Genomic DNA, 23,054 nt, shown 5'->3' on the forward strand with positions numbered 1-23,054 from the left:
CTGAACCTGTACGTCACTCCATTAATCCGAGCGTTGAGAGTCTCTCACTCCGAGGTCCACAGGCAAGAGCCAGAAGGAAACATTCGACGTCTCCTTATCCGCCGCAGCCCGACGTGACCCTCTGCAGCGGGGCTCTCTCCTCTCAGGCCCCCATGCAGGCCCCGCCCCGGCTCGACGCTTGCAGGCTCTCGCGAGGTTTGAGGCCGCTGGGCCGGCCCGGGCGGCTGCAATATGGCGGAGGCGGAAGGGGAGAGCCTGGAGTCCTGGCTGAGTGAGTAGCCGCGGCCGCTTCTGCCTGCCCTCGAGCCCCCTCTCCGCCCCACTCCGCCCCCCTCCGCTCCCAGGGGTGTGCGGCCGCGTCGCCTGGCAGCTCGCGCCTGGGCTCGCCCTTGCCGCGAGCATTCCGCGATCACGCCCCTTCCCCAGCAGGGCTCCCCGGCCCCCGCCCGGCGCCTCCTCCCGCTCCTGCGCGCGGCGGCGTCTGCTCGAGTCCGCTCCCGGCCCCGCGGGCTCCGGGGACGCGGCAGCCCAGTGCTTCCGGCTGACATGCAGCGGCGACCTGGGGAGGTCGTGGTGGGGCCGCGCGCCGCGGGGACTCCGGGCCCCCTGTGCCTCCGTGGAGGGGAACTCCGGGAGCGGTGGGTGCCGCCGAGCGTACGCGCACAAGCTTCAGGGCTGTGACCGTGTGTTTGAGAAGTGGCTTCCTCGCCCGGGCAGAATGTTTGAAGTGAGAAGAATCTAAAAAGGCATGACAGAGGTCTGCCCTATTCCTGCAATGCCCAGAGGGCTTGGTGGTGTCCGTGTTGGGGGGACACACACTTGAACGTCTTAACGAGCCATTCGTAGGTAGCCTGCTTTGAGCAAAGCTGCGGAGCGCAGCCTAGTGCGGTAGTTAGAGCGGCGGCCCCTTGCTCTAATTGCTAGTTCATACTGCTCCTGAGGAAATATGGGTTAACCTTGTTAGCAGGTAGTACTCTGCCGAAGGGTTAATAAGTTAATTTTCCTATGGGCTTAGAAGAGGCCCCTGGAGACCTCTTTAAGTGAAGACAGAAAATTGTACAGAGTGATGAGACAGGATGCCCAGAGATTGCTTTGTGCAGGATCTGTTTACTAGAGCCTCCAAGCTGTTGGAGGTGATGGCTGTTTATGCCAATAGCCTGGCTTTTCTTTTCTTTTCTTTTCTTTTCTTTTCTTTTCTTTTCTTTTCTTTTCTTTTCTTTTCTTTCTTTCTGACTTTATTTATTCATGAGAGGCATAGGGAGAAGCAGGCTCCACACGGGGAGCCTGATGTGGGACTCGATTCTGGGACCTCCAGGATCATGTCCTGGGCCAAAGGCAGGTGCTCAACCGCTGAGCCACCCAGGGATCCCTAGCCTGATCTTACTTAATAAGAAACCCCCTGCAAGTGATTGAACCTAGGTTACATTTGCAAAATCTGCAGTTGCCGGCAGGTCGCAAAGTCTTCTGTATATGGAACTGATCTCTGAGGAGCTCAGACTGCTCCAAAGGCATTCATTTAATTCATCAAGTACCCTGGCGAACCAGGTACTACTATCACAATTTCACAAAAAGAGGACACTCTGGGGGATCCCTGGGTGGCTCGGTGGTTTGGCACCTGCCTTTGGCCCAGGGCACGATCCTGGAGTCCCAGGATCAAGTTCTGCGTCAGGCTCCCGGCATGGAGCCTGCTTCTCCCTCTGCCTGTGTCTCTGACTCTCTCTATCATGAATAAATAAATAAATCTTAAAAAAAAAAAAAAAAAAGGACACTCTGGACTCTAATCAAACCACTTGCCCAGACCCATCCAACCAGTTATAACTACACTGGAATTGATTCACAGATATTAATGAGGACAATGGAATAATTTGACCTATGCTGAGTTTAATAGTTTCTCGGCTTACAGTTATATTTTGAAATAGAGGGACAGACCTGTTTTTGAGGGAGAGTGGAGATGGTGAGTGAGGGAATGGGATGATATCTGTAGACAGTAGAGCTGAGACTAGCCTTTGATCTTTCCCATTAGTGAGAATGACATTAGCACTGTTAAGATTCTTTCCTTTTTTTTTTTCCAAGATTCTTTCCATTTTAATCTGTTGTTCACCTTCACAGTTCTTAATGACTTACGTTGTGAACTTTATCAATTGAATGGACCAGTGTTTGTGGTTTAGCTCTATTTTCGTCTAGAGCCTTGTCACTCCATAGTTTGCCAGAATCATAAAGGCCTCTGCTGGCCGGGTGACTAAAGTGTCTCTCCCCTTCCCCTCCATCCACTCTGCGTTCTCCCAGAAGAGCACTTCTGCACACCTACTGCCGCCTCTTTGTGGCTCCATGGTAGTCTTGCTTTGCTCAGTCAGCTGTTCTTGTCCCACCAGCACACAGTGCTCTCCCTCCTTGGAAGCCCTGTTCCCCTTTGCTCAACTAAATGCTTTAAAACCCATCTCAGGTTCTCCTTGCCCATGGACTCTTGATTCAGCCTTCCCTGAAGTCCTATCATTGTCTTAATCAGTCTATAACAAATACCTGCTATATGAGGTATTATGAAAATTAAGTTCAAGCTGTCTTTGTCTTCAGTTTGATAAAGGTGATGCTGGAGTGGATAAAGCATTCTTTTTTTTTTTTTTTTTTTTTAAGATTTTATTCATTTATTCATGAGAGACAGAGAGAGAGAGGCAGAGACACAGGCAAAGGGAGAAGTAGACTCCCCACAGGGAGCCTGATATGGGACTGGATCCTGGGACCAGGATCACTCCCTGAGCCAAAGGCATACGCTCAACCGCTGAGCCACCCAGGCATCCCTGGATAAAGCATTCTTAAAAAGATACAGGTACAGGGCAAGAGCTGTAAATGCTAAAATGCAGACAGTTTCTTTAGGAAATTGGGGATAAGTGGAATGGAAAGATGATTCTCCCAGTGAGGAAGTGGCATTCGAGCCAGGCCTTGAAGACTGAGGAAAATTGGCTAAGAAAACACTAGACAGTGATGTAAATAGAGCAAACCATGTTTGGGGCATATAGAACAGGTGTTTGGCTGGTTTAGGCTGGGAGTTCCTGTAGGAGTGTGATGGGAGAGAAAGCTGGGAAGTTAGATCCAAATTCTGGAAAAGCTTGAATTCCAGCCCAAGAAGTTTAAATTTCAACAGTTATCAGATCCCCGTTCTTTTTTTTTTCTTCTTTGAGATTTATTTATTCATGAGAGACAGAGAGACTTCCTGGGTTCACGCCCAGAGCCAAAGACAGACGCTCAACCTCTGAGCCACCTAGGCTTCCCATCAGGTCCCCATACTTACCTTATCTGGTGAAATCAGTGTTTTAGGAGGATCAGTTTAGGGGGTTTATATAGGATAGCAAGTAGCAGAAGTTTTGGAAGCAGGTGAAGAAATAAGGAGGTGGGGTGGAGGCAGCGGTAAGAAAGGGAGGGATTTATTTATTTTTTTGTACACCCAACATCACCAAATAATTTATTTGGAACCAGAATTAAAAGAACATTTGACAGTTCTCTGAACATTTGACAGTTGTGAAACATGTTTATTCCGATCCAGTTGTACAACTAATCTAGGACAAATTGCCAAATAAATTTTACATTATTTCTTCAGGGCTGGGGTTTGTCCAAGACTTCAAATTTGGGATCTTCAAATTTGAAGTCAGGGAACGTATTCATGTCTGCTTTACCATACATTTGCTTAAGCTTAAAAAGCTCCTTCTCCAGGTCTTGCTGGTACTCTGGGCCAGTATTAACAGGTCCTCCAGATGTCTGGCGCTTAGTTCTATATTCTCTAATCTTGTCCACAAAGAGTTTCTGTACAGGATCAAGTTCCTTGTTAAATGCTACTGCTGTAACACCAATGTTTCTCCTCAAATGGACTGAGATTGTAGATCGAATGAGAGAGGAGAACCTGAGAGCCTCTGAAGAATCATGGTGATTTCTGTTACTTGCACTCAGTCCCAAGCTGCCAGAGAGAAAGGGAGGGATTTAAAAGGATGTGGAGAAGAAAGGGACCCTGGGTTGCTGAAAGTGGGTGAAAGGGAAGGAGTCCACAATGGGGGTTCAAAGCTGGATGCCTGGGTATAGAGGCAAAAGGAGCCTTGAATGATGGCATCATTTATAGAAATGAGGAAGTCAGGAAGGAGAAGTAATGAGTTTGTTTTTAAACTCCTTTTTGTACCAAATTATATAATTATACTCTGCTTTGCTTTGGTTATTTCGCACGTGTGGCACCCAAAGAGCATAACCTCCCCAAGAGTGGTCTCTAAGTGCGGACTTTTTCTGTAGTCTCTCCCTGGCCTCTCTGGTACTTCGTTTTCTTTGTTACATTATTGATTGATTGGATAGTATCATACAGTGTAGTTGATCCCTGTACTTAATTTTCTATGAGTGCTTAACAAAGACTTGGTGACTATGTTTCTCTTGATTCAAGACCCCAGCATGGAAAGCTGACTCTTGATTTCTCTTCCATCCTGTGTCTTGCCTCTGCTAATCTCTAAGTCATGTGTTACATAGAATCTGTCGGCTGTGAAATATCTGAGCCATGCTGGGATTGGGTAGCTGGTGCTGCCCCTACTGGAACCATCTTTCCTTGACCTTTTGAGGCCCTGCCACCGTCAAGGCTAGGGCTAGAACTAAGCTGAAAATGAGAGCAGGAGATCTAGAGGCACAGACATGCAAGAGAATAAGGCTTGCAAGGGAGATCTGAAAATAGAAACCTTAAGTCAGAATAGAGCCCAGAGCCAATTCTAGAAGGTGGGGTTTACAGGGGAGACTGTGGTGTCACCTCTGTGCCAGGAGCATGTTGAGTGGGTGGAAAGTCGTGTACATCTGCGGGAGGGAGACTGGTCAAATGCAGAGATTGAGTTACCCAGAATTACCCCAACTTCCTCCAGTTCCTAAGGGTGCTTGTGGTCTGCTTTCCAAGGGAGAGTTGGAGGAGATCCTCAGACCCAGGCCTCGCCATTGCTGAAACCAAGGTTTTGCGAGCCCATAGGTAGGCAGAGAGCTCCCTGCAGATTTGCAATAGGAAGGTCTATCAGGTGAAAGGAAGTGGGACTCTAGAGAAGTTGAGCACAAATGAGAAGGAAGTGGGCATATTCCTGGAACAGAGGTGCTATGGGAGTTACAAGAGGCCTGGGAAGAACATGCTCGATGAGGCCCCCACTGCTCACGTGTGTGTGGGCAGGAGCATCCATGCTGTACTCTAGAGCCATGCTTTTCCAGTGTGAACAGCGCAAAAGTTATACCATGTTATACCATGAGGGATGTGACTCTTCTCAAAATAATAATAGCAGCAATGGGAGGGGTATGGCCCCTCAGATGGTCTTATTTTTTGTCTCCTTCAGGCTCTTATTGTCAAGTGAGAACTTTAAGCATCTCAAATGATAGATTAGTAACAAAGCCATGCCAACACCTGAGAAGGTATCAGACAACTGATGGGAGAAACATGGGGCTTCTGGAAGGCGACAACTTGTAGATCACTGTGGCAACAAATAGCCACTCTTGAATTAGTCTTGCTTTTCTTCTAGCTTGACATTTTAGAGGGTCTGCTAATGGTCTTTTCAAGATTGAGGACAGACATTTTCCTTTTCCTCCAAATATGAACCTAAACCATCAGAATCTTCCTACAGTTGGAGCAGAGGCCTTCTTCCCTCTGCCTCAGGGTGGTGTCTGCTGACTTCTTGGGCCTCAGAGCCCTGGGAGGGTGGGGGATGTGGGAGCCCTTGTTAGGATTTGTTCATGGAGCTAGTGAATTTTAATGTTAGGAAAAAGGAAGTTAAGAAAACAGTCACGAGAAGTCAGAATTCAGGAACTTCTGACGACACCCCTTGGTTTGGAAGTGCTTTTTCAAGGTTCTGTTGCTCTGCTTTTGGCGCGGGGGTGTGGAGGGGGGATTTGCAAGAGCATGGGTATTTAAATAGGATATACGCCTTCAGCCTTCCATTTGTCTTCCAAACCTGAAGCCCTAAATTTAGCAAACAGCTTGAGAGTGCTTTCTGGAAGAGGCAGACTCCCAAGGTCTGAATCAGAGATGGGAATACATTTAACCACCCTCAGTGGGGGCCAGCCTCTTTAGCACAGGTCTGGGGATAACCGGGGAAATAACACAGTAACACCAAATAATCGGAGACTTGACATTTAGCACCTGGGTTTTAAGCCCTCGATAATCCTCTGAGAACGCTCCAATTACTTGCCCTTGTCCTTAATCATAGGAGACTATTTAAACTTGAGGGTACTGGGACACCTGTATGTGTCTATGTGTCTCATGAATAAATGAACTCTTAAATAAATAAACTTGAGGGTACTGAGTGCTCAAGGGCAGATTCTGTTTCTGCAATCCCATAGACAGTACAATGATTGGTGCTTAGTAGGGACTCGGTAAATATGAGCTTAAAATATGCAATAGAGGGATCCCTGGGTGGCGCAGCGGTTTGGTGCCTGCCTGCCTTTGGCCTGGGGCGTGATCCTGGAGACCCGGGATCGAATCCCACGTCGGGCTCCCTGCATGGAGCCTGCTTCTCCCTCTGCCTGTGTCTCTGCCTCTCTGTCTCTCTCTGTGTGACTATCATGAATAAATAAATAAATAAAAATAAATAAATAAACCACCATTTAAAAAAAAAAATATGCAATAGAGAAAACATTGAAAGCAGGGGGTGCCTGGTCTCCCTCTGCCTGTGTCTCTGCCTCTCTCTCGCTCTCTCTGAATAAACAAATAAATAAAATCTTTAAAAAAAAAAAAAAGAAAAAGAAAATTAGGTCTTGTAAAAGTTTTTGAAGCGTATGTAGGAAATACTTTTTTTTTTTATGATTTTATTTATTCATAGAGACACAGAGAGAGGCAGAGACACAGGTAGAGGGAGAAGCAGCCTCCATGCAGGGAGCCTGATGTGGGACTCGATCCCAGGTCTCCAGGATCAGGCCCTGGGCTGAAGGCGGCGCTAAACTGCTGAGCCACCCGGGATGCCCGGAAATAATTTTTCTAAGTATGTATATTCCTTATCAAATATTACCTGGCTTCAGTTTTTCCGGGAAATGCTTCTTGATCATCCCTACTTGCTTAATAGCTTATTTTGGAATAACTAGAGTTATTTATATTATATTAAAATTTTTATGGTTATCTTGGAAGGTTTTTATCATTTGTGTTTATAATTGTCTTATTGATCATGGTCGACTCTAAGCTTCACAAGGCTGAGAATTTGTTTTCCCTTCATTTGTGACTTTCTAAATACTGAACTGACCTGTTGAAGGTTCTCTATCAGAAAAGAAATTTGGAAACAGACTTAGCTTCACAGTAGTGTCTAAAAATTGTTGGGAAACCTTCCATTATGTCCTCCTTGCTCTTTATAACAATGGTCTTCCACTTTGCTCTGTCCCAAGATAAGGCCACCAATCCTTCCAACCGCCAGGAGGACTGGGAATACATAATTGGCTTCTGTGATCAGATCAACAAAGAGCTTGAAGGGTGAGTCTCAAAGCCATTGGCGGGGGCAAGTGGGAGAGAGCTGACTGCAGAAGTCAAAACTGGCCAAGGAGGGCCAGCCAGGTAGCCCCAGGGTTAGTGCCTGAAAGCGTGGTCTCTTGTCTCCCAGGCCACAGATCGCTGTCCGACTGCTAGCCCACAAGATCCAGTCTCCGCAGGAATGGGAGGCGGTCCAGGCCCTGACGGTAGGTTGTTTCATTCTGACAGTGGATTTTAATGAGCAGAGGCCTTTTGCCCACTGGGTTTTCTGAGGTTTTCAGGGCTCACATCCTAAGGTAACTGAAATCCTCAATACAAGATCCATCTGGAACACATTCCATAAACTGCCCCGTGATTACGTGTGCCCTTGTGCCAGGCGCCGAGGCTGCAGAGAGGCCTGAAGTGCAGTCTCTGCCAGTGAGGCCACAGGTCGAGTGGGAGAAGCCAAGTGACAAAGGGTGGGAGCCAGAGGCAGGGGCCCCGAGCACAGGGTGGAGCTCAGAGGCAGGTTCTTGGAGAGATGCTGATCTTGCCAGTCACCAGAGTTGGCCAACTAAAGGAAAGTGTGGCGAGTATAATTTGCTCTGTCGCTAAAAGTAACACTACTTCCTACTAAAGGCAGCTTACTTGCAAGTTCTTTCTCTGGGTGCAGAGTCGCTGTGCTCTGTGGACAGGGTCCTGGCTGAGCGCCAGCTCCCACCCAGATACTACCCCCCACCCCCGGCACTGAGTGCCTACCCCTCATGTGGCTGCAGGTGCTGGAGGCGTGCATGAAGAACTGTGGGAGGAGATTTCATAATGAAGTGGGAAAGTTCCGGTTTTTGAATGAGTTAATCAAAGTCGTCTCTCCAAAGGTCAGTCAGCAGCAGTCTCCTCATTTCTAGGAACTCCGTTTGTGGTTCCCCCCTCCCATCTTAACTGGCTTCACGGTACAAACATCTCTACAGAACTGTCTTTAGAGAGCTAGGCCCTGAGGGGAACCCTCTGACGGACTCCTGGGCTGAATGTGAGGTGATGTGGCAGCAGGTGGGGGGGTGGGGGTGGGGGAAGCGCTAGGGACAGCGGTCACTTTGGTCTGTCTTGCGTGGATCCAAGAAGTTAGTCTTCTCATCACTCAGCCACTCAGCTCCTGGGGCATGCTGGTGTTGCTCTTAAGCTCTGGGCACCACTTAAAGGATAGAGAGCTGTTTCTCATACTTAAGCCATTCTCATTCATTCCCTTGAGGTAAAATGTCACTTTCTGGGAGATGATGCATGGAAATCAGGTGGTGGGTTCCCCGATTCCTGCCTGACCACAGACCGTACCCTGAGAGAGCAAGCGTTGCCACCGGCAGTTTCCTTGGCTCCCCGCGCCATGTCACAGATACCTTCTGGTTTTGGGGTGGGCCTGGAGGCTGGAACCAACTCGCAGCCTTTCATTGCTGAAGAGCTTTCCCACGGTCTCTGCCTCCAGGTGGCAGTTACGAGCTTTTCCCATTTCCTTTTGCCCTTAGTACCTGGGGGACAGGGTGTCTGAGAAAGTGAAGACCAAGGTTATCGAGCTGCTTTATAGCTGGACGTTGGCCCTGCCAGAAGAAACCAAGATCAAGGATGCTTACCACATGTTGAAGAGGCAGGGTATGTGCTTACCTTCCCTCAGCCTCCAAGCAGCCCCAGAGGCTGGCTAAGGCCAGGAAGGGGGGTGCTGTCTGCCGTCCCTTCCTTCCTCCTCAGGACAACGGGAAGGGCTCAGCTGCACTTTGAGGGGCAGAGGTGTGTACTGTCCTCTCACCCTCTGCAGGCCCTCGTCACAGGGATGTACCCCTCTTTGCCGTGTGAGGAAGGGGTCAGGGGGACCCCAGCCTGAGCCAACGCTCTGCCCCCTTGTGTTCCTGTCAGGCATAGTGCAGTCTGACCCACTGATCCCTATGGACAGGACACTGATTCCCTCTCCACCACCTCGTCCCAAAAATCCTGTTTTTGACGATGAGGAGAAATCCAAGGTAAAGTGCGCCCCCGCAGATGGCATCCTCAGATGAGGCGTGGGCTCAGTGCTGCGGGAGCTCCAGCCCCTCTGCGGTCTCCCCAGGTGGGTTGCTGCCTTTCCCTTTACCTTTGGTACCTCTTCTAGCTTTTAGCCAAGTTGCTGAAAAGCAAAAACCCGGATGACCTACAAGAGGCCAACAAGCTCATCAAGTCCATGGTGAAGGAAGTGAGTGGGCCTCGGGCTTGGGGCGGAGGAACCCATGACCACAGACCAAGAGTCCCTTCCTCCGCTGTGAGGCCTGTTGCTCATCCCTGCCCACCCTCCCCCACCCCCCCACCCCCCGCCATCACGAGAGGCCACTGGGGCTTCTGGGGAAGAATGGATTAGAGGAGCAGGCATACACGGGGGCTGGTTTAGGGGTGGGGACAGGCCGTTATATAAAAGAAAAACTAAATACGGACTGAGGCTTGTGGTTCCCAAGAACTGTGCATTAAAAGGAGTTTCCACCAGGACTAGCCTCTGCTTACGTTCTCTGGTGCGACCCTTGGCTATGGGGGGGCCCTGGGGAGCCAGGGAGAGGAGTCTAGTTGAGCTTTTTCTCCTTGTCTTTGATGTAGGATGAGGCGCGGATCCAGAAGGTGACCAAGCGTCTGCACACTTTAGAAGAGGTTAACAACAACGTAAAGCTGCTCAATGAGATGCTGCTTCATTACAGTAAAGAGGATTCTTCAGAGGCAGATAAAGAGCTCATGAAGGTAGGCGATCCCGAGAGCCAGGCTCCAGGGAAGGGAGCCAGCCTGCTCAGCCCTGCTGTTCCTTATTAATCAGCACGGTGGCCGCCCCCGTTTTACACAGACTATGGCTAACGCACATGGCAGGGGAGCTGTGTGTACCCCCGAGTCCGTGTGATTCCGCAGACCCACCTCAGGGCTCACTGCTCTCTGCCTGGCCTCCTTGCCTCAGGAGCAATAGGGCAGAGCCACCCACCGTGTGCCCCTGGTGCTGCACCTTAGTCCTTCGTCACGTAGATATTCTGAATTCTGAGGCACGTGCTGGCCTCGGGGACAGGAAGGGAAACGCTTCCCCTGGTCCTAAGCAGACATCTTAGGTGACACAGCGCGGTGGAAGCTGGCAGCAGGCATAGGGGGCCCAGTTCTGCCAGGTACCGACTGGGGCAGTAGAGAAGCCTTCTGTCTTTCTGGATGTGGACACTGAATTAGATCACTTCCAAGGGACTTTGTAGCTCTCACCTTTAGGTTTGGGACTCTTTCAGGAGCTGTTTGATCGGTGTGAGAATAAGAGGCGAACATTATTCAAACTAGCCAGTGAGACAGAGGACAATGACAATAGTTTGGGTGAGTCAAAGAGTAGTTGACAAGGATGACCCAGGAATTTGGATTTGGCCGGGGAGGGTGAGGGTGGGAGTAGTGTCATGGCTGGGAGTGAGAAGTACCTTTTTCTGCTCTAGGGGACATCCTTCAGGCCAGTGACAACCTCTCCCGGGTCATCAACTCTTACAAAACAGTCGTTGAAGGACAGGTTATCAATGGTGAGGTAGCCACCTCAGCCATGCCAGACTCGGAAGGTAAAATGTTCTTCTCCCTTTGGACCCATCCAGACCAGCCCCAGGCCTACCACCAAGCGGGGAGTGCTTGACCTGCATGTCACCCCACAGGGCCCAAGGGGATTCTAAGCCCTTCCAAATGCTCCTCCAGCTTCTGAGAGGCCAGAGGCTATGGATAGGGTTTTCTTTGTTTGCTTGCCTTTGTTCAGTGTTAGGCTAGAGGCTGTACTTAGGGTTCTGCTTCCTCTGTGCAGCCACTAGCATGGCCCCTACTCACCCCTGTTCCCTTCCATTCGCCCATCTAGGAAACCACTCCAGGAACCAAGGCACTCTCATCGACCTTGCTGAGTTGGACACACCAGGCAGCTCATCCTCAGTGTTGGCGCCAGCCCCACCATCCTCCGGCATCCCTATCCTCCCTCCGCCCCCTCAGACCTCAGGACCTGGGCGCAGCCACTCTTCCAGCCAGGCTGAGGTCACCCCAACACCCAACAGCACAAGCAACGCCCTCTGCCTGCTGGACGAGGAGCTGCTCTGCTTGGGTGTGTCCCAGGGGGAGGCTGTGAAGGGCTTCTGGTGGAGCCAACAGGGCAGAAAGGCGTGTGAATTGGGAAAAAGGACCCAGGGCTGCCCCTGTACTTAGCAGGAATGGGGAAGGGAGGCTTCAGGTATAGGGAAAGTCAAGTTCAATGCCTTCAGGCTCCCAGGGTGGTCTGCATACAAGCTCCAGAATGGACATGGTGGACTGAGTGTCTTGCTCAGTCCAGAAGCTAACCCCCCTCAATGTAAGGACTAAAGGATTTATTTCCCTCTGGAGGCTGCCTGGAAAAATACCTAGTCCCCACTTGTCAGCGACTTTTGTCATGTGACTCTTCTAGGGTAAATGGGGCTGCCCAAGGCCAGAGCCCCTTCTCATCACCATCATCTTCTCTAACAGGCCTTGCTGATCCAGCACCCACTGCTCCTTCCAAAGACTCAGCTGGAAACAGCCAGTGGCCCCTGTTCCAGGTAGAAGCATCACTAAAAAGCTCAACCAGTTTCACAGACTTCCTCTTTCATGACTCCTCAGCCACAGTTGGCTGCAGCCCTGGCTGTCCATACTCCCTGCCCTGGGTGGGCTTGGGAACACTGATCACAGCCACGGGGTTGCCCCGGGCCCTACAGAGGGGGCTGCCTATCGGGCCCCCAGGGTGGGGCCCAGAGCTGGAGACCCAAAAGCCACCAACCGCGACAGCTCCTCCATGCTTATGGCTCACTCACACTTTCCACTCCTGACAGAATGAGCAGTCGGACCTGGAATTCTGCGGCCCCAAGCCTGGGAGTGCTGCCTGTAGCCCGTCAGATGGCCTTCTTGTCCCACCCTCAGCATCCTCTGCAGGCAGCTCCCAGGCTCCACTGCCTTCTCCCTTCTCTGCTCCTGTGGTCCCAGCCACTGGGCCTGCCCCCAAAGCAGGCTCCTTCTTGTTCCCGTCTGGACTGGCCCCAGCCTCGGCCCCAAAGGCTGAGTCCACAGCCCTCGGGTACCATGGCTCAGCTTTGGGCGATAGCACCCTGCACCAGCTGGATGCCCTTGATCATCTTCTCGAAGATACCAGAGCGTAATGAGTGGGAGAGGTGGGGGTGGGGAGAGTTGGACTTGGGCTCGGTAGAACAGGAGGCAGTTCTGGAGGGCCTGGGGATGTTCGTTTTCGGTCTGCTGAGGCTGGCCTCTGGAAACACGGGGGAGAGGAGGAAGGGGTGGTAAGAACCAGCTGTTCCCTGGAAGACGTGAGGGGTTGGCCCAGCGGCTTCCCCTGGTCTCTGACTTGCCTTGTGCTCCTTCCTGCTTCTCAGGACCTCCGGCCTGGTGAAACCTGTCTCTTCCATCTTCTTCCCTGGGGCCACCACCTCCCCTCTGATCCCCACCAGCACCACTGCTCGGCCTCTCCTCCCCTTTTCCCCAGGGCCTGGCAGCCCTCTTTTCCAGCCACCTGCCTTCCAGTCCCAAGGCAGCCCCATGAAGGGGCCAGAGCTTTCCCTGGCCAGTGTCCACGTCCCCCTGGAATCTATCAAGCCTAGTAGGTGTTGAAAGCATGGGGGGGAAGGGAGCCCACAGCTTGCAGTGTTCTGGGGAGTGAGAGGGGTGGGCACTGGCTCTCTGCCCAAGTCCCTTAAAGCCAAACGTGACCTGCTGTCTTGGCCTTTTGTTGCCACTGCGTACTCTTGGGTAGTTCTGACAGCTGCTTTCCCAGATGCTTTTGGGGTGCCTGCTGGCCACAGGGTTGCCTCACCCTCCCTAAAGGGGTGTGGCAGACACCCTCAGGGCTCTGTGGGGTTTCTCCTTCCACACCCATGTGACCTCTTCTTACAGGCAGTGCTCTTCCTGTGACAGCCTATGATAAAAATGGCTTCCGCATCCTCTTTCACTTTGCCAAGGAGTGTCCGCCTGGACGGCCGGATGTGCTGGTCGTGGTGGTGTCCATGCTGAATACAGCTCCCCTGCCTATCAAAAGCATTGTGTTGCAGGCCGCAGTGCCAAAGGTACCCCTGGTTCCCTGGGGCCTCAAGAGGTACAAATTACCTCCCCTTGAACCCCACTGTGTTGAGGGACCCTGAGGCCAACAGGCAGCAGCGTGTGTCCATCGTGACTAGTGGGCTCCTGCCATTTCTCCTTAAAGGAGCTTCTCTTTCTCTTCAGTCAATGAAGGTGAAGTTACAGCCACCCTCTGGGACAGAGTTATCTCCATTTAGCCCCATCCAGCCACCTGCAGCCATCACCCAGGTCATGCTGTTGGCCAACCCACTGAAGGTGAGCTAGAACTGGGGTCCAGCCTGTAGCTCTCACTGCCCCATATCAGAACCTCTACCTCTATGCCTGAAGTACCATGATACTGCAGTGTTCACTGTGTCCCTGGCCTGTTTTGGTGGCTGAGTGAGGATGGGGTGGTGGGAATGGCATGGTAAGGGGCCCTAGGTCACATCTTACATGCTGTCCCTCTGTCACAGGAGAAGGCGAGGCTTCGGTATAGGCTGACCTTTGCCCTGGGAGAGCAACTGAGCACAGAGGTGGGCGAGGTGGATGAGTTTCCTCCTGTGGAGCAGTGGGGTAATCTATGACCCCAGAGGACTCCGTGTCACCTCCACATTGAAGCCCAGGCAAGCTGCCTTGAGACAGGAGGGCTCTCTGGTCCAGTCATCCTCCACGTCCTGCCTGCAGTGCCTGGAGCTGGGATATGGAGCAGGGGCCCTGGGCATCGCTGCTAGGAGCCGAGCTGCTGCTGTGATGCTCTCTCCCTTGGCCCCCTAAAAGGACCTGATTTTTATCTACCTGTGTGACTTGAAGTGGCCGTGTACTGTCAGGGGTGGGGAGTGGCTTGACTCTTTAACTATTGCCCTGGGAACATGGACCCAAGGCAGGGAGGAGGCTTTTTCCCTCGTGTTGGTATCCTGACGCTGTAGAGGAGTCGTCTCTAAAGAGACTTAAGAGAATCCCAAGGACCACATCCTCACACCCTAGAGGCCTCAGCCCCCATCACTACTCTGTGCTTCCCCTGCTGGCAGGCTCCTGCTCCCACCTCCGGAGAGGTAGGCAAAGCCGAGTGGTTCTGAGCCACCCTGGGCAGAGTGAGTTGATATACTGCTGCATCTCCAACTCTGCCTTCCATGGGCAGCATCACCCTGGAACAGCCACCGTGTCACCAGTTGTATGCTTGTCTCTGGCGGTGGCAGGCTGTGTCCTATGGACATCTCGGCAGGCTGTGGAACTCAGCCTGTTAGGAACAGAACTCGGCCTTGGGGCAGCCAAAACTAGGAGTATGAAAGAATGAAGAGAACCAGTATTCCCCTTCTCTGGAAGCAGGTACTCAAAGCTTTCTGGGGAAAGTGTGCCTCCTGCCTTGAGAACAGGCCATCCTATTCACTACCTCTTGCTTGGCATGAAATAAACTGCTCTTCTGCCCTTCAAGCCTCTGAAGGGAAGAACAACTCCCATCACCCTCTGCGTCCTCCTGCTTGGGCCTTCCCCTCTTCCCACCAGATGGCCTGTTGTGTGGCATGTGATTGGGAATAGGAGGCCTCAGGGTCAGGCACATTGCACTAGACTTCTATCCTTACCTGTTGCCCAGGGACCTTGACTATCCCCAGCTGCTGAGGGGCACCAGTCACCGCGATATGGGGTCTGGAGGTGGTGAGATCAGGAACCATGCTTGAATCGAGTCACCAGACCCTGTTGCTTTGACAGTGCTCAGCTCCAGAAAGCTTGTGCCAGTTGTTCCATCTACCAGATGCAACTGGGCCAGGGAGTCTAGGCCTCATGGGGCAACAGGAAAATTGCCTCCACCAGCTGAGGAAAGAGCACACAGCTCACCTGAGCTCAGCTGGATGGCACAGAGCCATCTTTGGGGAAAGGTGGCACAAACCACACTCCCTGATCCCTCCCTGCACTTTGCCAGGTTTCCTTACTGTATTCCTTCCCTTCCATCTTGAGCAAGCAGGTTTCACTGCTTCATTAGGACAAGTCAAAAGTGAATCAGTTTCACTACCTATAAATTTAAGAGCTTTCCAGAGACTGGCTGCTTGCAGCCCTGGGAAGATTTGTGGGATTACTATATGGAAAATACACCTTTATAATAAGCTTTAGACATTAAAACTATCTGAGTGTTACTACTGAAGTCACTGCTTTGTGACAAATGGCTGTGTACAATATACTGACTCTGCTGCCCTTGTTTTGCTGCATGTCAAATAAAATCATTTTTGCCCTACCTGGAATCCTAATACAGATGACCATTCACTCTACTGTGGACAAAGCACCACTTAGGAATTCCAGACGTATACAGGTAGATATGCTGGCATCACCTGAGATTTTTGTTGGTCAAAGTACAGGTTCCTGGACCTTTTCCTTTTCTAAAGTAAAAACCAGGTAAAGGTTCCAGTTGATTGTAAAGGCTAAATTTCAGAAGCGTAAGTAAACCACTGACCACTCTTGTTTAAGCTAATAGGGAAGGAGGGCACTGCACTCACCGTCATGACTTCTAGGAGTGGCTTTTTTTTCTCTTGGAAGACAGGGAGACCAGTTCCATCCAAGGAAAACATAACAAGCACTTTCTTAATTACCACCAACCTCAGGTTCATAGTAGAGGGGAAACTCCCTAGGCTGGACTCCAAGAATTTGCCTTCTATTTGGGGGAAGAAAAATTTATTTTTTCAGAAATCTATATACATTGCCATATGAAAATGACACATTGAAGCAGCTCTTGGCTGACCTCAGGATCCTTCCAGTGAGCCTTCTTTTATAATGGCCCGGCCAAGATTTCGTGCAAGAGCAAGTCTCAGCATTTCCAACTTCGTGTTCTCCACGTCCTCCTAAAAGTAAACAGAGCCAGCGTGAGGTACAGCAGAAGTGTTCCTTCTTTAAAGCTCTGCAAGGCTCTATCTGACCCAAAGGCAGACCAAGGGCATTTAGCATTTAGTACTAGCTTCCAGCAAGTTGACAGAACCACATGCAAAGGCCCACTGTGACCGCCAGAAGAAAAGAACAGAACACTAGAACCACCCTACTTTCTACTAAAGAGTTGGGGGTGTCAATAACAGGTTAAAAGGTAACTCAAGAAGCACAAGTTTGTAAGGAGCCAGTGTTTCTGGAGGAAAGTAGGGAAGTCTAAGATGGAAGGAGCCTTTTCTCATCACCATTATGGAATCAACAATCCAAAAGCTAAAATAACCTGGAGTCGCTGAACACCAGGCTCTCTCCACACTGGCCTTCTTGAGGCGAAGTCCTCTAGACATCTCATCAGCTCATATGTTTGCTCTGCTGAAAAAACCACCTAGGAGAGAGAGGAGTGGCTGCTTTGCTTAGTTGCTCCCCAGGCAAGGGCTGCACTGGTCTGGGCATGCACCTGGGTTCAGAGATGGCCTTTGTGCAAACCCTTGGGAGGAGTGAGCTCTGTATATGCAGCTCTGGGAGGACAGAGCCCTTATGCTCACTCTCAGCCCTTCCTGTCAGGGCCCTAGGCGGAGTACTATCCGTAGACTGCTGCTTCATTTCAAATTAAGTAGCTTTTCTTGGGTAGATACCAGATTTTCAGAGTGGGCGTTACAGGGGAATGCACACATACGTGCAGGGCCCTACTTGGGAGATGATGTGTGGATGTGCACCCACAACAGCTACAGAATGAAGCACAATCAAGGACTACAAAACACAGAGAAGAAAATCATTCTGAATTCAAACTGTACCTCTTTCTCTTCCAAAAGGGGCAAGGCATCTATTAATAGTATTACCCAGAAAGACCGTGGGGCTATCTGGGAAGTCATCAATGACAGGAGAAGAGAAGCTGCATCAGCAAGACGCTTCTCCCCATAAAATCGGTGGAACTCGCGGTACTTTCCTATTGAGAAAACAGAGCACTGAGTCACCTCTGGCCCTAAACAAGATGAGAAACCCCAGACCAGCTGCTCCAAAGCAGGGAGACTCTTCCAGAACGGTCTCGAAACTCATGTACCAACAGAATTGAAAACACACATAAACACACACACACACACATACATTTTGAAGGAGCTCCAAAGAGCCAACCTCCCAGAATGTAACCACCAAACCAAACCAGAGACGTGGACTGCAACAGATTGAAGAACCCATAGGTCTCAATCTCATCATGAGGAAACCTGACATAAATCCAAAATAAGGGCATAAGAAAGCAGAACAGACTCTTCAAAAATGTCAAGGTGGGATCCCTGGATGGCTCAGCGGTTTAGCGCCTGCCTTTGGCCCAGGGCGTGACCCTGGAGTCCTGGGATCGAGTCCCACACATCGGGCTCCCTGCATTGAGCCTGCTTCTCCCTCTGGCTGTCTGTCTCTTTCATGAATAAATAAATAAAAATCTTTAAAAAAAAAGTCAAGGTGAAGAAGTGCAGAAGCACTAAGAAATGCAGAAGCACTACAGAGACAGGAAAACTGAATTTGTGAATGTGGACGTGACAAAAGCCGTCACTGGGAGAGCTGATAATAACCAGAACATGGACTAGAGATTTTATGAGAGCGGTACATTCGGATAGCTAGTTCTAGAAGAGGATGTGCTTCTCTTAGGAAACACGTGCTCAAGTATTTATGAAGAAAGGGGAAGAAACTCCAACTTTCAGATTACTCCCCCAAAACCTGAGAGAATAATAAATGAGGCAAAATAAAAATGGTGAATTTCGAGAAAGCGTACATGGGAGCTCCTTACTTCTTATATTACTCTTGTACCTTTTTCTCAAGTTTGACACTACTAGGAAATGTTTCCAGAAAATATGCTTTGTAGAGTCTGGCATACATAGTTCAAGGAATTTGGGCTCAACAGGAAGGAAACACTGGAGAAGCCTAAATCAGTCCCTCCCATCTGCACAACCCATCACTGTGCTGAAGGTCCGAGGGACAGAGCCCAGAGACTCACCCAAGAAGGTTAGTCGATCACTGAGCATCATGGCTGGCCCCAGGTTGTCAATGAGATCCAGATCAGAAAAGCAGCCTCGCTCACAGTAATCCTTGAGGAACCTGCCAGGCCCGGCCCAGAGGTCTGAGCAGCGGTCCCAGGCCACCTTCCTCAGCCTCCCGACTTCCCAGACAGTCCCCAGAAAGCCAAGAGAGGTTGAGCCCACCTGTCTGACACCAGCGTGGCAAAGGCAGCATCTTTGGCTCGGATGCTCCAAGATAGGGCAGAGCCCAGGCGATTGTTGCGGACAGCTTTCATGGCTAAGATCTTACAAATGCTGCGGACTTTGTAAGGAAAAAGAAGGTGAACTTTTCACCCTGCAGATCAGGCCGTTCTTGAACCTTGCCAGATAGGAGTAGGCTTCTCTCTCCTCTGAGCTTTCTGCAGCCTCTTCACAGGTTCCAAATACAACTTGTTGCCAACACTGGGGACTCTGGGGCTTATAAATTGCCTCCTGGTTCTATTAACACTATGTCCCATCCTGGCAGGAATGACCTTGTGAGTGGGTTTGATTTTAGGAGTACAAAAAGATTTTTATTGCTCCTCACAGGTCAGCTAATAGGGCATTTGTCCAGGTGCCAAAAACATCCTTTGGGTTTTGAATGCCATCCATACGTTTTCAGCGATGGTCATAAGCAAGCAGATGCCTCTAGAAAGAACTTGGGTTTTTATCCCTCAACAGTGAAAGGAGAGGGCGAAAATAGAACAGCTTTCTTTTTGTGCTCTTCCTGAGCTGCGACTGATCCTGCTTCCCCACTGAGACAGTCTTAGCTAGCAATAGCAACCCACCTGGGAGAAGTAAATTCCAAGCTGACCTCAGTCCTGACCTTCTTAGAGTAAGCAGGAGAGAGGAAGTGGGTCAGGATCTCTTTAAAAGGCCGTGTGCTCCACTGTTTTAAGTCCTGACACCTCCCTAGCCATTTGTCCTTCCTCAATAATTTTCCTGTTTTGGCTTATCTCTTGGCACCCACTGCCCAGCCGTTCTCCAGTCCGGCCAGAGCAGCATGAGCAGCAAGCATGCAGGAGGAGGGTGGGCTCACCTTGCTCAGTCATCTGCCGCTGCTCACAAATCCGCAGCACTTTGAGAGCTTTCTGCTCAGTGCTCAGGGGGATCCGCTCAATGTGCAGCTCCAAGGAAACTCGGCCCAACTCAGGGCAGTAGTCAAAGTAGTCCACTCCCAGCTGCCACAGGCTGCAAACATCCAAGGACAGGAGCGACTGATGAGCCCATGTGCTGCCCTAGAGCTTGGGGACTGGCACCAAGATGACTCCTCCCCTGGACCCGTTGCCTTCAGGGAACCAGACAGGGGAGAGCACAATCCAAGACCCAGTGGTACATCCATGCTGAAAAGCACCTCATATCCTTGGGGCTTTCCTACCTGTGATGAGCAAACAGTCCTGAGGCATATTCCAGCAGGAGGAACTCTCTCATGTTAGATCCAAAGCTGAAAGAAAACATAACAGGAGACCCAAACCCCTGGCCTGCTCCATTCAGGGCCCTCCCACAGCCCAACCCAAGGGCAGGCATGGCCGCCACACACTTACTACAGGTTGTGCGACTGGAGGAGCTTGCAGTGATCCAGCAGGTCTGTCAGATGGGCCACAAACCACCAGTTGCTCAGAGCAATACTACAGATTCAAACACCAGGGCAAGAAGGAGAGTCAGGGTGACTATATGGCCCATGTGAGCCTGCATATCCTTTGCATAAAAGGATGGGAGGGACAATAACAAGTGAAAATATGTCTGGAAGCACACAGCTATGTGCTATGTGGGGACGGACAGTGGATACTCAGAAGGATGGTAAGCCCTCAAAGTGGAAGCCAACAATCTAGATCTCTGGAAAATGTCACAGTGAAAATAAAATTCAGGGATCCAATCACATGCAGAGAATGTGGATACAAAATAATGTGTAAAAAAAAAACCAAACAAACAGATAGGCTTAATAAACACAGAGAACAAACTGGTGGTTATCAGACAGAGGGAGGTAGGGGACTGGAGAACTACGTGAAAAGGTACAAACTTCCAGTTATGAGTGATTTATGCAAATGAAAAGTATAGCTATGCTAACTTTATGTGGTAACGCATGGTAACTGCACTTCTGGTGGTGAACGTTTTGTGATGTACAGAATTGTCAAATGTAGTAAACCTGAAACTAACACATCAAAAATACAGAAATCAACAAAATACTAAGAGACTGGTAGTTTTTGATGCTTGAGGAAACATGGACTTCAAAGCAATATATTTGCAGCTGGCTTCACTATTAATGCTTCTCATTGTACAGCTTTTGATTAATATACTTTATGAATAGGACTATATATATACATATATATACATGATACTTTTAAAAACCATCTTTTGTTTAGGTTTCTATTAGTACTTTGTATAAAGAAATTTTGTTCAATTACAAGATTTATAATTTTATCGTATATGTACTCTGGCCACAATGAAGGTGAAGTCCTCTCCCAAACCACACTTTTAATCAAAACCTAGAAGTTCCTGGGGCCCTTGTTAAAAGTGAAGGTTTCTAGGGCCCTCTAAAGGTCTGATTAAGTAAATGCCTTGGAAATCACTGTTTTACATCATCAGTTGTTTGAAAACACCCTGCATCATGCTCTATAGAGTATTCCAATGCACTTACTGTATGTACATACATCATTTCTGGTTATATTACTCATTTGTTACTTGGCATAGGCCTTTCTCTTTGTATATAATGCTTGACTTTTTTTTTTTTAAGTTTTTATTTATTTGAGAGAGAGAGAGTAGTAGAGAGCATGAGTGAGGAGGAGAGGGAGAAGCAGCAGGCTCCTCACCAAGCAGATCTTATTTATTGGGACTCCTGTCTAAAAGAACAAGGTCAGAAAGGAACACAGAATTACAAAATTAGCAAAGCCATAGCTAAAGGAGAACTTGGATCAAGGAAGTACTCTTTGAAAACTTGAGCATGATAGGACTTTGTGTAGCACATAATTTATAGAACTCTTAGTATTGAAGGATTGTGGAAATATAAAAAAATACAAGAAAAGGTATTTTTGAAAATTGCCAAAAACGGGATCCCTGAGTGGCTCTCCGGTTTAGCGTCTGCCTTCGGCCCAGGGTGTGATCCTGAAGACCCAGGATCGAGTCCCATTCGGGCTCCCTGCATGGAGCCTGCTTCTCCCTCTGCCTGTGTCTACCTCTCTCGTTCTCTCTGTGTCTCTCATGAATAAATAAAGTCTTTTTAAAAAAAAAGAATATTGGAAAATATTACTTTTTTTTTAAAGATTTTATTTTAGGGCGCAAGTGCACGTGAAGGTGGAGAGGGACAGAATCTCAAGCAGACTCCTCACTCAGCACAGAGCCCAATGCAGGGCTTGATCCCATGACCCTGAAATCATGACCTGAGTTGAAACCAAGAAACAAGAGCATTCCCTAATGGTGGAATCCTGGAACAGATGGAATATTTGAGGATCCATAGCCCTAAGAACAAGGCGTAAGTTTTGAACATTTGTCCAGTAATTCAGTGTAAACCAATCTCTATTCTTTTTAGATCATGAAAGCAGAAGTTTTTACCTTAATGCATGATTATACCTTGAAACTATCTATCTTGATAGTCTGCTTCCAGTTTACTTACATTTGATTTTGTTATAGAAAGTAATCATTAAAACTCCACTTTCCTAAGAGTAAAAGACAAACACACTGGGGCACCTGGGTGCCCCAGTTAAGCATCCCAGTCATGATTTTGGCTCATCATGATCTCAGGGTCATGGACTGAGCCCTGCATCAGGCTCCATGCTCTGTGGGGAGTCTGCTTGAGATTCTTTCCCTCTCCCCCCCTTGTACACCCCCTCAAAATGCACACACAGTCCTCTCTTGTTCTCTAAAATAAATCTTTAAAAAAGTAACCAAGGGGCACCTGGGTGGCTCAGTCGGTTAAGCATCTTCCTTTGGCTCAGGTCATGATCCCGGGGTCCTGGGATCCAGCCCCACATATAGTTCCCTACTCAGTGGGGTGTCTGCTTCCCCCTTCTCCTCTTTACTCATGCTCTCTGCTGCTGGCTCTCTCTCAAATAAATAAAATTCCCCCAACTTGTGCTCCCCCTCACGTGTTCTCTCAGATAAATTCTTAAAAAAAAAAAAAGATTCCATGGGGATCCTTGGGTGGCTCAGCAGTTTAGCACCTGCCTTCGGCCCAGGGCGTGATCCTGGAGTCCTGGGATCGAGTCCCGCATCGGGCTCCCTGCATGGAGCCTGCTTCTCCCTTTGCCTGTGTCTCTGCCTCTCTCTCTCTCAATCTGTGTCTCTCATGAATAAATAAATAAAATCTTAAAAAAGATTCCTTTGACTAGTGCTCTATAAATATAAAAATCAGCAAATCTGAAATTGAGGTTAACACATAACTAATCCCTACTAAACTGCTTCCTGACCACCATGGATATGGTTTATCCACACTGCAAATTGGTTCAAATCCAGTCCTGCTACTAAGTGACTGGCTAATTATTCTTTTAACTTTAGCTTGAATGCCAAAGTGGAGGAATTATGATGGTCAGTACAGCGCTTTGAGACACCGAAGCTATCTTTAGAAACTGAAGTTATGAAAAATTCAAAAGTAACAGCTGAAATCAAGAGTAGCCGGTCCCATGGAATACCTGGGTGGCTCG

General features: G+C 49.3%; 2 protein-coding genes across 9 annotated transcripts in view; one reads left to right on the forward strand and one right to left on the reverse strand.

Annotated features, from left to right (window-relative positions):
* Positions 1-130: 130 nt before the first annotated feature.
* Positions 131-15,720, forward strand: GGA3 (golgi associated, gamma adaptin ear containing, ARF binding protein 3). 4 transcript variants are annotated; one of them, XM_049114570.1, is made up of 18 exons: positions 154-271; positions 6,810-6,968; positions 7,363-7,447; positions 7,575-7,650; positions 8,200-8,298; positions 8,938-9,061; positions 9,323-9,426; positions 9,555-9,701; positions 10,028-10,165; positions 10,684-10,765; positions 10,879-10,995; positions 11,280-11,516; positions 11,912-11,982; positions 12,253-12,572; positions 12,808-13,031; positions 13,325-13,494; positions 13,652-13,762; positions 13,960-15,720. In XM_049114570.1, the coding sequence occupies exons 5-18, from the start codon at positions 8,215-8,217 to the stop codon at positions 14,068-14,070; spliced, it is 2,040 nt and encodes a 679-aa protein (XP_048970527.1). In that variant the 5' UTR covers positions 154-271; positions 6,810-6,968; positions 7,363-7,447; positions 7,575-7,650; positions 8,200-8,214; the 3' UTR covers positions 14,071-15,720. The 4 variants fall into 4 exon arrangements, 3 of the variants coding, with proteins under 3 accessions (XP_048970526.1, XP_025323728.1, XP_048970527.1); XM_049114569.1 differs by lacking the exon at positions 6,810-6,968 and having other exon boundaries at positions 131-271; XM_025467943.3 differs by lacking the exon at positions 6,810-6,968 and having other exon boundaries at positions 131-271; positions 9,555-9,635.
* A 405-nt stretch (positions 15,721-16,125) lies between these two features.
* NUP85 (nucleoporin 85) overlaps positions 16,126-23,054 on the reverse strand; it is a 46,687-nt gene continuing 39,758 nt past the window's right edge. For 2 of the 5 annotated variants that reach the window (XM_025467947.3, XM_025467945.3), the window contains 8 exons: positions 19,962-20,045; positions 19,796-19,861; positions 19,457-19,608; positions 18,583-18,700; positions 18,378-18,478; positions 17,185-17,336; positions 16,674-16,775; positions 16,126-16,314 (listed from right to left, as the gene is read on the reverse strand). In XM_025467947.3, the coding sequence (XP_025323732.1) occupies positions 16,216-16,314; positions 16,674-16,775; positions 17,185-17,336; positions 18,378-18,478; positions 18,583-18,700; positions 19,457-19,608; positions 19,796-19,861; positions 19,962-20,045 (874 nt within the window). In that variant the 3' untranslated portion in view covers positions 16,126-16,215. The remainder of the gene's footprint in view (positions 16,315-16,673; positions 16,776-17,184; positions 17,337-18,377; positions 18,479-18,582; positions 18,701-19,456; positions 19,609-19,795; positions 19,862-19,961; positions 20,046-23,054) is intronic. The other 3 variants (XM_025467946.3, XM_049114572.1, XM_049114571.1) reach the window with 3 other exon arrangements.

This window comes from Canis lupus, chromosome 9 (genome assembly GCF_003254725.2).
Source record: "Canis lupus dingo isolate Sandy chromosome 9, ASM325472v2, whole genome shotgun sequence".
Lineage (NCBI taxonomy): Eukaryota > Metazoa > Chordata > Mammalia > Carnivora > Canidae > Canis > Canis lupus.